We start from the raw sequence: 16376 nt of genomic DNA, 5'->3' as shown, positions 1-16376 counted from the left end.
ACATAATAATTATCAATTCTATTTAATTACCAATAAGGACACGTTATTTATTATTCTTTACGTTTTTCTTTTTTTTTTCATTTTTATTTTATTGTGTTATATTACTATCTTATATAATGATATAAACATCACTTATTAATTATTCGTTCGTCGTTATCTAAGCAGTTATTTTGTTCATTATCGACGTCTCATTTTTATCATCGGCAAAAATGTTTATCTTTCGTTTAATAATTTTCAATTTTTCTTCTTCATTTTCATTAGTATCGTTTCGTTTTTCTAACGAAATGATTTTAGTATCAAGAAAATTAGAAGATAAGTTGACGATAGTTGGTTCATTGTACGAAACAGTAGTAACGTTAATGCTCAACGTGACATTTGAATTTGATCTAATGAAATTTTGTTTTTCTTTAATATTTTCTCGTTTTTCTCTTAATTTGTTTTTTTCATTGGCCATTCTTTTCCCTTTAATTCCAATCAATCTCTTAAATTGTTCTTCTTCTCTAATTTTGTTTCGCATATCTTTACCGAATGCCACTTCTTCGAGTTGTCTTTCGTTCTCTTTCTTCCAAGCTTCCCGTTTATTAAGAAGTATCATTTCATCCTCGGCAAGATTTCGACCTTTCACAGGTAAATCATCGAAATTATTGTTATCAAAATTTGTTATTGTAACGTTATCTGTTTTTAGAATTTCCCTTTCTTTTTGTTGCAGATCGGTCGAACGTTCGTTTCTTATTTTTCTATTAAAACACAAATTATATATATATTATATATTAATTAATATATTAAATTATTATTATTATTATTAATAATATTGTATCAACGATCTAGTTGGATTATTAATTTACGTCGGATTACTAAAATCAAACACACATATGGGCACGTTTAATAAAATCGATGGGTTATTCGTTTGGAAAAAAAAACAAAAATTTTTACAACAAACAAAAAATAGTAATATCGAATAGATGTGAAAATGTATTCGTAGAAAAGTATCTCTATGAAAAAATGAGATAATATGATATACAAATTACGAATCATTATATTATAAATTGCTTACTCAATCGGATCGTTCATTATACTCATTGATTTATATATCTTTGGTTGTTCGTATTTAAAATCAAACTGATTCCACTCGTCTTCCAAATAATCGTCACGTTTTTTTCTTATCATAGCGGCACGACGTGCAAGTTTTCGATATTCCGGCGTATCTCGTCTACCATAATTTAATTCGTTTCGTCTACGTCGACGTTTTCTTTTACCTTTCTTACGTTTTTTTCTTTTCTTTTTATTTCTAAGATAATGATCATAGTAACTTCTAACAGGCCTACGTTTGTTTCTTTCGATATCCAAGGAAAATCTGGTATCGTTTAATTTCCAAAATTCCGATACGTTCGGATCTTTGATTACAGTTACGTTATCATCGAATTTGAATTTTGGCGATGCATTCTGATAATGAAGAATAAATCCGGTATTACGTCTAACTTCTTCTGTCTGTGGAACATCGATCGTATCATTTTTCTTAGATTTTTCTTTCATTTCGATGTAATGTAAAAGTACATTCAATTGTCTGACCTAAGTATATAATAATAAACGAAAAATAATTAGGTTTATATACGCAAGTATGATATTATTAAAAATAGTAATTTATTTTCGAGAACAATAGATTCGCGATATTACCAGATAATCGTGGACAGTCTGAACCTTTATCTTTTCTTTAGCAGATAAAGCGTTGTACTCGTTTATAAGGTTCTGCAAGATTCGAACTTTCTTCTGGAATTCGTTCAAGTCTTTGTCAATTTCTTCATCGGAGGTTTTAGGGAAAATGATTTTATCATCGTCTACAGGATGTTCCGTTGTTTCTTGATCGTTTACCAATGGTAATAACGGTGTCTGTAATTCAATATTTTATTCGGTGTATATTAAAAACAAATTCAGTTCCAAACGATTAAGGGTTGATTCTACGTGAAAAATGAAGTAGAAAATTTTGTCGAGTACGCGTTAACTAAATCAATTAAATTGTAATTAAAACTTAGAAACGAGGTCAATTAGGAAATATTTTTGTAGAAACTTTTTTTTATCATTGTTCGTATGTTCCTGTTTCATATTTGTTAATAAGTCCCACATATTATGAAACACCCTATATATATATATTTATTAATAATAAGATAACATTAATGAAAAATTCATGAAAAAGTTAATAAAATAATTTAGTATTTACTTGTTCGTATAATTGTTTCTCTCCTTTAACTTGTAACATCCATTCCAAAAATTCTTGCATGTCAGGTGGTAGTTTCGCACAAGTTTTACTTTGTACCTCATCCAAAACTAGTCGATCAAGAAGTTCCATAATTTTCTTCATCGTCTTCTCGGTATGTTTTATCTGTTACAAAAGAATAATCGGGTCCAGTTTGAAGAACTTTGATTGGAAGAAATTTTTCTAAGATTTCTATCAAATATTTTCAATTCAGGAATACTGTATTCCATTCTAATATAATATTACAGTATACTAAATTACAATATGTAGCAGGTGTTTTTAATAAGTTAGGTTGTTTTTAATGAAACTTTATTTAATTATACTATTGACATACGTCATTTTCATCGAGTCCCCGATGATAAATCTGATTAGTTTCAATTTCATCTTCGTGTTTGTTCTTTCTATAAAGTCCCGGACCAAGTGCAACTTTAAGGGCCTCGTTCCTTTGCACCTACGATGCAAATGATCGATAATACTTTCGCTTTCGTTTAACCACTCGCCACGTTGCTTCTCATTGCCATCTATCAAAGTGAGAGAACGAGAAACAGAGAGAGAGAGAGAGAGAGAAGGAGAAAGAAAAAGAGAGAGAAAGTGAGAAAGTTTATCCGCGATTCTCTTACTTGTTCAAAAATATTTTCGACGATTTTTCCAGCCAATTCTCCATGAAGAGCCAAATCCATTTGAGATTCATCTTCTATGTTGTCAGCTGTCAGGAGCATAGCAAGCTTCTTTCTACGAGTATCCTCATTCTTCGTCTCCTTCTTTCTCATTGTCTGTATATTCATCGCTCGTTATTTATCGCACCATCTTTATTCAAAAATGAATAAACAATATCCTCACTATCGTCTCTATCTCTCCCTCTCTCTTTTTATTTCCTACTATTATTTTTCATGATTGAAACGTTTTGTTTTATTTTAATTTCTTCTTTCGTTAATAAATAATGACATAATTTGTATAGAAATTGAACTATGACATTGGTTTGATTATTATTATTAATTAAAAAAATTTAAATTTATTTATATTATTTATATAAATTTTATATAAATATATATTATATAAATATATAAATATTATTTATATATTTATTTATATTTATTAAAAAAGTATCTATGAAAGGGGACTAGAAAATTATTTACAAAAATCTTCTCTAATTAATCTACGAGATAATTAATAATATTATTCTCGTCTATTTTTATTAACGAAATTCTACTCAATTGAAATATTTGACATTTCGAATGGATAAATGAAAAATTTGTTAATATTTTATTTGAAAACTATCAGGGAACAATCTTGTTATAATTATTTATTATTTTTTGGTTGGAACTAACGTTTCGATCTTTCGAATAATCCTTTCGAATGATGCCATCGTTATTAGAATTTCTTCTGATTCCTTTAACAGTTGCCGTTTCACGATTAACGTTCATTTTCATTTTCTCCAATTCTTTTCTCTTCTTTTCATTCTTTTTCTTTTTCTTTTTCTTCATTTTCATCTTATTTCTTCTCTTCACGTGTTGTTGTTGCCACTTCTTAACTCTATCATTCCAATCGTTATTACGGTTATTCGAGATGGGATTATTTTTTTTCCAAAGTTTCCTCTTACTTTTCATTGAATTACCGAATAAATCGTCGAATTCGTTGTTCAAATTTCTCGCACGTTTTTTCGACACTTTCCAATTACTATTTTTCTTCTTTTTCTTTTGGTTTTTTTTATTCTTTCTCTTCTTCTTTTTCTTTTTCTTTTTGTGCATCCTATTCCTTCGTTTTTTCTTTTTCTTCCTATTACGATCTTGAATATTTTTATCCTTAGAAATATCTTCTTTATTTTCTTTATTATAAAGATCATTCATATCGTTGTTGTATTTTAATTCAGTATCTTTGTTAGCTTTGTATTGATAAGGATTAATCGTGTAAAGATCATTCGATAAATCTTTCGAACGTCTATAGTAATAAGTTTCGTAAGGATTTCTTCCTTGGTTGTAATTTAACGAGTAAGAATTTCCATCTCGTTTAATTCTCGATGCATTTCTATTGGCCAACGCTTGTGGTTTAAACGTCAAGTTGAATCTACTCGAATTCGTATCGATATTATTTACATTCGAATTATTTTCATTCTTTTTATTATTTATTTCTTTCATTTCTTCTTTCACAGTCACGTTTGAATTATCATTGATATTTTCTAGAACAGATGACGACGACGACGACGAATAGAAATGATTAGTTATTTCGTATTTCGTAGAAATATTAGTAGTTTTAATCGTTGTCGTTAAATATTCGTTAGATAAAATAATTCGATTAGTATAATTATTGATAGTAGCATTTTTGAGATAATTATCATCGATAGTTTTCAAACCCCTTCCTAATCTAACTTTAATGTCATCGTCAAAATCATCTATTCGATCCATAGGCTCTACGAAAGATTCGTGCATGTCTTTAGATTCGAGAACTGAACGTTTATCACCGTCGATAACGTTCCGAACGTTTTCTTCCAGTTCGTTCATGGAATCGTGGTACTTTCCATTTTCATAAGGCGAACCTGAATCGTTCTCCGGCGCAGTTTTACGCTTGGATAACCCCGATCGAACCACTCCGCTTGATTTGGAACGTGAATCATTTATAGTTTCCACTACCTGTGATAAAACATTTATTTTAAGTAATGTAGTACCCCCAAGAAATAGAGGAATAATATTTAATATCTAATCTACCTATACATCTTCTTATGTATATATACATATATGTATTATGTAATCGTTATATTAATTTCACGATTAAAACAATCGTGATATCGACGACAAATAATTAATTATATCAATAAAATTTCCTTACTTTTTTAAGTGAACAAATAAATAATATTGAACGAATATAAATATTTAGTATAAATGTATGTAAATTCATATGTATATATATATATTTTCATATATATATATTATATTTATTCATTCATATTATATATTTTATTTAGAAAATTATTTTTATATATATATATATGTTTATATATATTTTATATATATATATATATATTTAGAATATTATTTTTATATTTATATGTAGGATTCGTGAAAAATTGGGCCGTTGGACAGACTGACCACCGGGACTCGAACCCGGATCTTCCGCTTTCCGAGCGACTGACTGCTCTTTAACCAATTGAGCTATCCAGGGTCCACCGTCCAATCTCCTCACGAACGCCTACTTAAGTGTTTGGCTTGGAGGTGCTCGCATCCCACATATATATATATGTTCATATATATAGAAAATTAAAAATAATTTCTCTGTCTATTTTATTATATAAGAATTGAATTATTTAAATAACGATTCTTTACGGGGATCACTTTCCATTCGATGTTTCCGGCATAATTATTGCTCGAATTCTGATGATGATGTTGATTTTGACTTTTGTTCGATGATCTTTCTTCAAAAATATCACTTTGTTCTAAACCACCTTTAAAAAGATCATCCGTTTTCTTCAAAGCTAAGTAATTACTTTCCGACGTGTTATTACTATTATTGTTATTATTGTTATCGTTGGTATTAGTTTTGATTTCAAAATCATCTTCGGATGCATCGAGATGCATTCGTTGGTCTCCTTTAAGCCGAGGCCCATTTTTATTTTCGTTATCCTCCCAATCGTATAATTTCTTCAATTCGTCGTAGACGTTGTCGATATCGTCGTACTCTTTTTCATCTAATTTTTTCGAACCAACTCGATTTTCCAATCTGTTGGGAAAAAAAAATAAATCTTTTTCAAATGAAATCTATCATTTGTTTCTTTTTTCATCCTTTTCCTCTTCCTAATATTATAATTTAACGCAATTTACGGATGTTCTAATGGTAATTGGTGTTATTAAGGGGTTATACGCAGTTAGAATTTAAAAAAAATCGATTTTTTTTTTTTCATTTTCGGAATGTACATATATTTAAGTATATTCTCTGAAAATTTCAAATCGATCCGACAAATATTCTTCGCTTCATGTAAGCTGCAAAGAAAAATTTTTAACTATGTGTAAACGTCTCCTTGAAACTTTAAACGCGTTTTTCTCAATACGGTATTTTCAAAGTTGGTGATCTCGATTTTTCAAAAACGGCTTAACCGATCGGTTTCGAATTTTTACACAATCTTCTTAGATATATTCCTCAGGTATTAAGTATAAGGAATAATTTTGAAAAAATTTATTACTATTTTTTTGTAACAATTTAGAGCGAAAATTTTAGTCAAAAACAACACACTTTTTTTCAAATAGACGCCATTTTGTCAAAAATCAAAATTTTTATTATTCCTTGGTTTTAATACCTGCATTAATCTATCCTTTAAAAGAATCCACCATATTTTTTAATTTCAATAATCCAAACCGCCAAAATGAAGATCACCGCCAAACGTCTTTTTTTAGAGGACGTTCAGGAAATCGTCTACAGGAACGGTGCAGATTAATATTTTGACATAATCGACGCGCTATTGTATTCTCAAAAGTTGCCTCTATTTGAATTACCATCACTTTTGTTTGAGAAATAAAAACTGTTTCTAGAAAAAATTCATGAAAATACGTCTTTTTCGAGCCTCGCAACTGCGTATAACCCCTTAAAGAATAGCATACCTAGTTTGATCCACATTGTCCAACTTTTTGTCATGTTCCGGTAATTGGATTGGTTGAACGTCACCGAAAACAACGTCGACTATTTCTCGTTGGAGAGTTTCAGGTGCACGTAATATATATTCGAGAGATTCCTTTGGTACAACTTTATCAATGTTTACGAATTCTTGATTAGGTTCTTCCATCACTCGATCATTTTCATCTTGTTCTTTTCTTCTGTTGTTCGACCTACTCGTCATGATTGAATTAGGTTACTTTTTACATTCGATCGAATATGTGTAGCAAATGCCAGACAACAATTCAAATATAATATGTGTAAATTGTGGTAGTAGATGAAATAAAAAAACTAACTAACTAAATAAAGTTTATAATTGATATTAAATAATGATAATAATTATAAATACAGAGAGTTGAACAAAATTTCTCGGCTCATTCTACTTTCTTAATTAACGGCACACATACACACACACACACACATAATAATATATGAATATACAATAGTGTGTGTATATATATATATTTACCATTTCGTTTGACAAGCTGGAACAAATGACTTTTCATCGCGAATTTGGCCAGAGGGTTGTACGGCCTCGTTTAAAAATGATTTTTCTCGATCCATTTGCGAGCTTTTATCCTCCCCCTTTTCCACCCCCTGAAACGTGACCTTGCTCCTCAGAGACTCAGATGGATTCTCGTTCTTAGCTCGTGCTTGTTGTTCGAGGTCGACCAGAAATTGTTGCTTTGGTTCTTTGTTCTTCAGTTTTTCTTTCCTTTTCTTTTGTTTCTCTTGTTCCTCGGCTTCCTCATTTTTCTTCTTCATCAACGTTTCGTTCTGAGTTTCTCGCAAATTTGCATCTACAATTTTTCAATAATAAGGCACAAATGTGCACATCTTAGAAAATAATTAGATTAATAGATAAATAAATATATAATATAATAATAATAATAATAAATTAATTAATAGAAGGAACAACTTCGTTTACCTAATCTAAAACTCGAATCTATCGGACTATCATTTTGATTAGTATTCTTTTCCTCGTTGTCACCAATAATTTGAGATTCTCTCGACCCTTCATTCATTTCCTCGTCGTAATCGTAATATTCGATTATTCCCAAAGGATAACGTTTCCTTCTTACATGATTTTTATCATCCTTGTGTCTCAATGCCATTCGTTGTTTGATCATCATGTTAACTCTAGCTTCGTACGGATCCTTTACATTTTCTGACATATTTTTTACATCTCTCTCGACTTTCGAAGTGTCCTTCTTATCTGTAGATTAACAAATACATTTTGAAAGTGTATAATTTAAACAAAAAACAATATATATATATATATATATACATTTACAATTACTGGAAGTAAAATAACAAAATAAAAATATTTAAATTCGATACCATTTTCTACTTTTTCGTTCCTTTCTAAATTTTCTTCGATAATATTCCGTCGTTCTCGTTCGTCGTCTCGATTAATCGGTGATTTTGGATAATCCAGTTTCCTTTCATCTTTCTTACCTTGACAACTTTTGGCGACTTTACTTATCTCATTCCTTTTCGAATGATTTTCTTCTTTGGTAAGAAAATCTTCTTCCAAATTTTCTTCCTCGTAACTTTGTAGAATTCTACGTTGATGTTTTTTACCAATGAAACATTTATTCTCATTATCCGACAATGATCGATTATTACTTTCCTTTTCTATTATCGAGAATAATCGTCTTTCCGAACTTTTACGTTTTATTACTTGTTCAGTTTCACTTAGTACATTTTTATTCTTATTATTATTATTATTATTGGTATTATCGTAATCAAGAAGTTTTGCTTGTTGTGCTATCAAATCATCGACGTTAGTTAATTCTTTGTAATTATTTGTTTTCCAATAATTATTAGTGTCTTTATTTGATTTATCGTAATACGAATATTCTTTGAAATTATTATCTTTATTAATATTTCCTTTGCTACGTTTCTTACGTTTATATAAATTCATTTCCCTTCCGTTGAAAGGATCATTCCTCAAATTCGTTCTCTTATTTCTCAAAAGTATCACGCTTCTATCTTGATTTCCCACATTATTAAGCGATTTATCAGACTCGATCATTTCCTCCGGTGATTCTGCCTCGTTCAACCAAGATAATTCTATATAAATTAATAAATATTTTTCAGTTAAAATCATCATTCCGATAATATTTATATTTTTATATAAAAATTAGCAAACAATAAGCAAACAAATCCGTACGTACTCGCGTTGTTAACATTTCCTCTCACGAGAGCTGCTGCTGATGATCGTTCAGTATGTTTTTGACCTTTCGATTGTAAGAACGACGGATCTTTCTTGCGTTTATTTTTGCTAATCCTTTTCAACGGATTTTCCTCGCTGAGTTTTTCGTTTTCCTTATTATTTAGGATAGCTTTTTCTATAGCTTTATTTCTTTCAGAATTTTCGTTTCTTCTTGTCAGATTTTCTTTTAATTCTAATACGGTACGTTTCAGTTCTTCCAACGATTCTTCGGTGTTAGGGGATTCTCTTTTGTTTTGCGCATAAATCTTCGGATCTAAATTTTGAGATGAAATTTTTTCCTCATTTCCTATCAACATTTACCTTTTTTTTTATTTTCAGTTATATTAATAATTATTCATTTATATTATTATTTATTTTAATATGCATACATATATATATTATTATTATTATTATTATATATATATTATTATTATTATATATGTAGGATTCGAGAAAAAATTGGGCCGTTGGACTGACTGGAGGACCGGGACTCGAACCCGGATCTTCCGCTTTCCGAGCGACTGACTGCTCTTTAACCAATTGAGCTATCCAGGGCCCACCGTCCAATCTCCTCACGAATGCCTATTTAAGTGTTTGGCTTGGAGGTGTTCGCATCCCACATATATACATATATATATATATATATACGTCTATTTATAGTTCAAAATGACTGATTATACTTTTGTCAAAAAACTAACTTATGTAATTTACATTTAGCAATATCATAAATTCGAAACCTGAAATGTCGTTATTCGTATAAGGGATTACATAATCACGAATCCATCGATTATCTCTGTTGCTTCTTTCATATCGAAGATTTTGATTAGAATTCAAGCGATCGTTTAAAGAAAAAGTTCTAAGATCGTTCGATGGTCTTCCCTCTTTCATAATATCTCTTTTATCGATGATAGCTTTATTCGATCTAAATTTGCGAAAGAAAGAACATTTTTATATATATATAAAAGATTCTTTTGTAAGATTAGATTTCTATATAAAACTTCTATAAATATTATCACGCATGAATAACGTATTTTAAGTGTTTACACTCGAAACACAATTCCTTTCATGTTATTCTATACATCATAACGATTTGAAAATAATTGAAATTATAACGTACTCTGAGAAAGGATTTGGTTGATTTAATCGATTAATAGCAGCACGATCTATCCACTTCAATTCGTAACGTGCTTTTAAAATATTCTTCAAGAAGGAACGTAAAGCAGGACTATCAGATTCGTTTGTAATTTTAGCCGATCTATGATGCACCGAATCGATCGATTCACTTTGATCGATCTGAAAAAAGAAAAAAGTATATTAACAAATAATAATAATATTGCATAATTAAAGAATTAAATGAATTATCAGTTAAAGAATAAAATTAATTGTCAATCGTATTACACATTTCCCTCCCCCTCTCTCTCTGTCATACTAATTTCTCGTATATTCTAAGTTTCGTTAAAAGAAAGTAAAGAAAGAAAAAAAAAAAGAAGAAATCCGAAGAAAACGTTTTGTAAGAAGAACTGTGCGAAGTGTCTTGTCGTTGACAATTCTTGTTCCCTCCCATTCTACCAATCCACCTCGTTCCCTCTCACTCTCCCTTTTTTCAACATGTTGGCGCGTTATAATAACACCGGTACGGTTCCGTTACGCATCGTATTCGTTTTGTCCTTTTTCTTTTTTTTTCTCGGTTGGTGAGCAGCGCGTACGGACGCGATGGGTAAAAGAGAAATAAAGAAAGAAAGAAAGATAGAAAGAAAGAAAGGGAAAAGAGAGTGGGCAAGAGGAGAAGACAATGGGATTCTACATAGAGGAACGCGAGAAGCCGCAGGTACGGTCTCGGTGTTATTAAAAATTCACTCCCTCTAGCGGGTGAAGTGGCCTCTGGCAATCTGCATCTCATTCCCTGCGGGCCCTTGTGAGCCAGCCAGCCAGCAAGCAAGCTAGGAAGCTAGGAACCTAGCAAGCCAGTAGCTAACAGCGAACATCCAACAGTGAACAGTGAACAGCACCAGCAACCATCAGGTGGCTGCCAGTACGCGGAAAAGGGCTAGAAAACTCGACCTTATAGGTAGGAGATGCTTAAAGGGCTTCAAGAAAAGAAAGAGAGAGAAAGGTGCTTCCAATGTACGTTCTCTTCTACCCTTCCCTACTCTTGTCCTTCGTCCTTTCCCTCATTTTATTATCATTATTCTTCTTCTTATTCTACTTCATGGTAAACAAGGAGAGAAAGTACAAAAAAAAACAACCACTTTTACACCCAATTATAGGTGGCATTTAAGCAAATAACCACCACCACCACTACCTGTCCTTTCCCTTAACGCCCTTTCATTTTCTCCACTTCATCTTTTTTCTTTTCTCCCTTATTCTTTTTCTTTTTTTTTTCATCGTTTTTAAGAGACACTTCTTTTTTTTTTCTATCTATGTCAAGTCTTTTCTTAACCACGGACTGTTTTAGAAATTTCATTTTCATTACGAATGACATTTTAACAAAATATCTTTATCGTATAAATTATTATTCGACTTATACGAAATAAGATTCCTACGCGAACGATTCAAATATAATTATATTTGATTACAGTAATAATGACATTTAAGATATGATTCTTTCTTTTTTAATATCATGGATATATTTAACTCGTGTATCGATATAAAATTCGAGTGTAAACGATTAAATAAGAATTTTCAGCAAATGGGTGTAGAAAATTCTTGCAAATGATCTCGCAATATTTCTCTCCTTCTCTTTCCCTCTGTGTCTCCCTTTTTATTTCTCAAGTTATCCATATCTTTTTCTCAAACGAAGGTTCAGGTTTCTTTCGTTCGATCAATCGCGCTTTAGCTTGAGGACCGGTACCAGCCAAAAGTACACCGAGCATAATCAATCACGAGACGGTTTTCGGGTACTGGTGTGCACGCGGAAAAGGTTCGTAAAAAAAAAGGGTGTAAGGTTGGGAGTGGGGGTTGGACCGAGACGAGGTGGGTGTGTATATATATGTGTGTGTATGTGTGTGTGTGTATATATGTGCGTGTATTCGCAGTAGTTCCGAAACGGAAACGGTAATATCGCAAGCCTGAGGGCGACTCTACTCTCCCTTTGTCATTTTGTCATCCGGCGTAAGGACGAATCACTCGAAAAAAAAGAGAGAAAGAGAGAGAGAGAGGAGAAGGTGAGATCGAACAATGAAAAAATTAAAAAAAAACTCGCATACCTACTTATACTGAATTATTTTTTGTTAATACACATACACGTACATATAAACGTAGAGGTGTGTAATAGGAAATGAATATTTTCGTAGTTATTAAATATACGTTTATCGAAAGAAACATGAGAGAGAGAGAGAGAGGAGAAGATGAGATCGAACAATGAAAAAAATTAAAAAAAAAGCTCACACCTACTTATACTGAATTATTTTTTATTAATACACATACACGTACACATAAACGTAGAGGTGTGTAATAGGAAATGAATATTTTTGTAGTTATTAAATATACGTTTATCGAAAGAAACATGAGAGAGAGAGAGAGAGAGGAGAAGATGAGATCGAACAATGAAAAAAATTAAAAAAAATGCTCACACCTACTTATACTGAATTATTTTTTGTTGATACACATACACGTACAGGTAGAGGTGTGTAATATTGAATTGTGAATATTTTCGTAGTTATTAAATATACGTTTTATGAAAGAAACATTAAATTGATTTCAATTTTGAAATGTGAATTAAATTCTCAATTTTTCTTCGCTTACCTTATTTTCTTGTATATCTTTAGTGTTTTCCGTATCCTCTTTCTTATAAGTATTTCTATTAGATAGGTATCTTTCACTCGTACCATACGATTGGTAAAATGTTATACATAGGATGATTAAAGTAACGTGAAAATAATTTGGATATCTTGTTAGACGAAGTATCGATCCGTGGGACTTCATTTTTCTTTGATCTTAAAGAATTATTATAGTTAGTATTATATTAACAGTACATATTACTATATTAACAGTACTATATTAACAGTATTATATTAACAGTAACATATTTAACAGTAGAATGGGGAAAATGATTTTCAACATATCAAAGTGATTGCAAGTAAATTCAAGTAAATATTAGAAACGTGTACTATAATTTTATAAACTTTAAATAAGTATACAGGGCAATTATATTTAAAAAAAAAGCCATGATGTTCTTTGATCTTAAAGAATTATTATAGTTAGTATTATATTATATTTAACAGTAGAATGAAGAAAATTATTTTCAACATATCAAAGTGATTGCAAGTAAATTCAAGTAAATATTAGAAACGTGTACTATAATTTTATAAACTTTAAATAAGTGAACAGGGCAATTATATTTAAAAAAAAGCCATGATGTTCTTTGATCTTAAAGAATTATTATAGTTAGTATTATATTATATTTAACAGTAGAATGAGGACAATTATTTTCAACATATCAAAGTGATTGCAAGTAAATTCAAGTAAATATTAGAAACGTGTACTATAATTTTATAAACTTTAAATAAGTGTACAGGGCAATTATATTTAAAAAAAAGCCATGATGTTCTTTGATCTTAAAGAATTATTATATTTATTATTATATTATATTTAACAGTAGAATGAAGAAAATTATTTTCAACATATCAAAGTGATTGCAAGTAAATTCAAGTAAATATTAGAAACGTGTACTATAATTTTATAAACTTTAAATAAGTGTACAGGGCAATTATATTAAAAAAAAGCCATAATGTTCTTTGATCTTAAAGAATTATTATAGTTAGTATTATATTATATTTAACAGTAGAATGGGGAAAATTATGTGATTGCAAGTAAATTCAAGTAAATATTAGAAACGTGTACTATAATTTTATAAACTTTAAATAAGTGTACAGGGCAATTATATTTAAAAAAAAAAACCATGATGTTCTTTGATCTTAAAGAATTATTATAGTTAGTATTATATTATATTTGACAGTAGAATGGGGAAAATGATTTTCAACATATCAAAGTGATTGCAAGTAAATTCAAGTAAATATTAGAAACGTGTACTACAATTTTATAAACTTTAAATAAATGTACAGGGCAATTATATTTAAAAAAAAGCCATGATGTTCTTTGATCTTAAAGAATTATTATAGTTAGTATTATATTACATTTAACAGTAGAATGAAGAAAATTATTTTCAACATATCAAAGTGATTGCAAGTAAATTCAAGTAAATATTAGAAACGTGTACTACAATTTTATAAATTTTAAATATAAATGTACAAGGCAATTATATTTAAAAAAAGCCATGATGTTCTTTGATCTTAAAGAATTATTATAGTTAGTATTATATTTATTTAACAGTAGAATGAGGACAATTATTTTCAACATATCAAAGTGATTGCAAGTAAATTCAAGTAAATATTAGAAACGTGTACTATAATTTATAAACTTTAAATAAGTGTACAGGGCAATTATATTTAAAAAAAAAAACCATGATGTTCTTTGATCTTAAAGAATTATTATAGTTAGTATTATATTATATTTGACAGTAGAATGGGGAAAATGATTTTCAACATATCAAAGTGATTGCAAGTAAATTCAAGTAAATATTAGAAACGTGTACTACAATTTTATAAACTTTAAATAAATGTACAGGGCAATTATATTTAAAAAAAAGCCATGATGTTCTTTGATCTTAAAGAATTATTATAGTTAGTATATATTACATTTAACAGTAGAATGAAGAAAATTATTTTCAACATATCAAAGTGATTGCAAGTAAATTCAAGTAAATATTAGAAACGTGTACTACAATTTTATAAATTTTAAATATAAATGTACAAGGCAATTATATTTAAAAAAAAGCCATGATGTTCTTTGATCTTAAAGAATTATTATAGTTAGTATTATATTATATTTAACAGTAGAATGAGGACAATTATTTTCAACATATCAAAGTGATTGCAAGTAAATTCAAGTAAATATTAGAAACGTGTACTATAATTTTATAAACTTTAAATAAGTGTACAGGGCAATTATATTTAAAAAAAAAAACCATGATGTTCTTTGATCTTAAAGAATTATTATAGTTAGTATTATATTATATTTGACAGTAGAATGGGGAAAATGATTTTCAACATATCAAAGTGATTGCAAGTAAATTCAAGTAAATATTAGAAACGTGTACTACAATTTTATAAACTTTAAATAAATGTACAGGGCAATTATATTTAAAAAAAGCCATGATGTTCTTTGATCTTAAAGAATTATTATAGTTAGTATTATATTACATTTAACAGTAGAATGAAGAAAATTATTTTCAACATATCAAAGTGATTGCAAGTAAATTCAAGTAAATATTAGAAACGTGTACTACAATTTTATAAATTTTAAATATAAATGTACAAGGCAATTATATTTAAAAAAAAGCCATGATGTTCTTTGATCTTAAAGAATTATTATAGTTAGTATTATATTACATTTAACAGTAGAATGAAGAAATTATTTTCAACATATCAAAGTGATTGCAAGTAAATTCAAGTAAATATTAGAAACGTGTACTATAATTTTATAAACTTTAAATAAGTGTACATGGGAATCATATTTAAAAAAAAAAAGCCATGATGTTTGAATATTAAAAAGCGAGTTACTGTATATAATATATATGTTATATATATACTATGTATTTGTATGTATTATAGAGGTATAGGTATACATAACGAGCCGTTAAATTCCGATTCTTTGGAGGAAGGAAAAGTATAGAGAGGTTGGAAACACGGGCTGGAGCATATTAATTTCTCGGTGCGCATAACTTTCCTGTCAGAATTTGCATTCAGTTGGACTTTCTTTTAAAAAGAACCCACGTGTGTAGACGCGCGCGCGCGCGCGGGAAATTAAAAACGTCCGATCGTAAAATCTTAAAAAGAGAGAGAGAGAGAGAGAGAGAGGAGAAAATATCACAGAGACTGCTTTCTGAATCGTAATCAGTCGCATTTTATTATTATTTTCTACATTTCATTCGTTTTATTCCTTCCTTATTTTCCTATTATACAATCAAAAAATAATCTTACGGAAATTAGAACAATTTGTGTTAATAATACAATAGAGATGAATAATATATATCGAATAATATTTGAGATATCTAATCGCGTTTTGTTTAACTTTGATTAATTTAAAAATAATATACGGACAGGTATCCTTTTTTTCCTATCGATTTAAAGAAAACGTTTAAACGTTGAAGAAAGCTACGAGAGAAGAAAGAGAGAGAAAACCGATCTGGGTCATTGCAGTCTGTGATGT

General features: G+C 29.4%; 2 protein-coding genes across 2 annotated transcripts; both read right to left on the bottom strand.

Moving 5' to 3' along the window:
- Positions 1 to 244: 244 nt before the first annotated feature.
- On the bottom strand, positions 245 to 8240 carry LOC122518681 (protein PFC0760c-like; the record flags this gene model as incomplete). Its single annotated transcript, XM_043637712.1, has 12 exons — positions 8231 to 8240; positions 7818 to 8105; positions 7359 to 7689; positions 6838 to 7062; positions 5569 to 5962; positions 4405 to 4878; positions 2872 to 3024; positions 2586 to 2702; positions 2216 to 2377; positions 1675 to 1887; positions 1055 to 1569; positions 245 to 737 (listed from the first exon to the last, which is right to left on the bottom strand). Coding segments are annotated over exons 2-12 (3324 nt in total), but the record flags the coding sequence as incomplete, so codon positions are not given.
- A 136-nt stretch (positions 8241 to 8376) lies between these two features.
- On the bottom strand, positions 8377 to 10307 carry LOC122518680 (serine/threonine-protein kinase pakE-like). The gene is made up of 6 exons (XM_043637711.1): positions 10225 to 10307; positions 9845 to 10029; positions 9070 to 9381; positions 8801 to 8965; positions 8574 to 8686; positions 8377 to 8454 (listed from the first exon to the last, which is right to left on the bottom strand). Exons 2-6 carry the CDS (start codon positions 9993 to 9995, stop codon positions 8377 to 8379), a joined length of 819 nt encoding a protein of 272 aa, XP_043493646.1. The 5' UTR covers positions 9996 to 10029; positions 10225 to 10307.
- Positions 10308 to 16376: the final 6069 nt, after the last annotated feature.

The sequence above is a fragment of the Polistes fuscatus genome, unplaced genomic scaffold (genome assembly GCF_010416935.1).
Source record: "Polistes fuscatus isolate 324 unplaced genomic scaffold, CU_Pfus_HIC Scaffold26, whole genome shotgun sequence".
Lineage (NCBI taxonomy): Eukaryota > Metazoa > Arthropoda > Insecta > Hymenoptera > Vespidae > Polistes > Polistes fuscatus.
Note: the sequence above shows the minus strand (reverse complement) of the source record. Positions and strands in the feature narration are given on the sequence as shown.

Bases quoted from the DNA above. Each gene is read 5' to 3' on its own strand.
- LOC122518680 (XM_043637711.1), bottom strand. From the start codon at position 9,995: ATGAAAGAGGGAAGACCATCGAACGATCTTAGAACTTTTTCTTTAAAC. The intron at 9,382-9,844 runs GTTTCGAATTTA...CTCAAAATTTAG, and splicing joins TACGAATAACGACATTTCAG to ATCCGAAGATTTATGCGCAA. The intron at 8,455-8,573 runs GTAATAAAACGT...ACATCAACGTAG, and splicing joins TACTAAGTGAAACTGAACAA to AATTCTACAAAGTTACGAGG.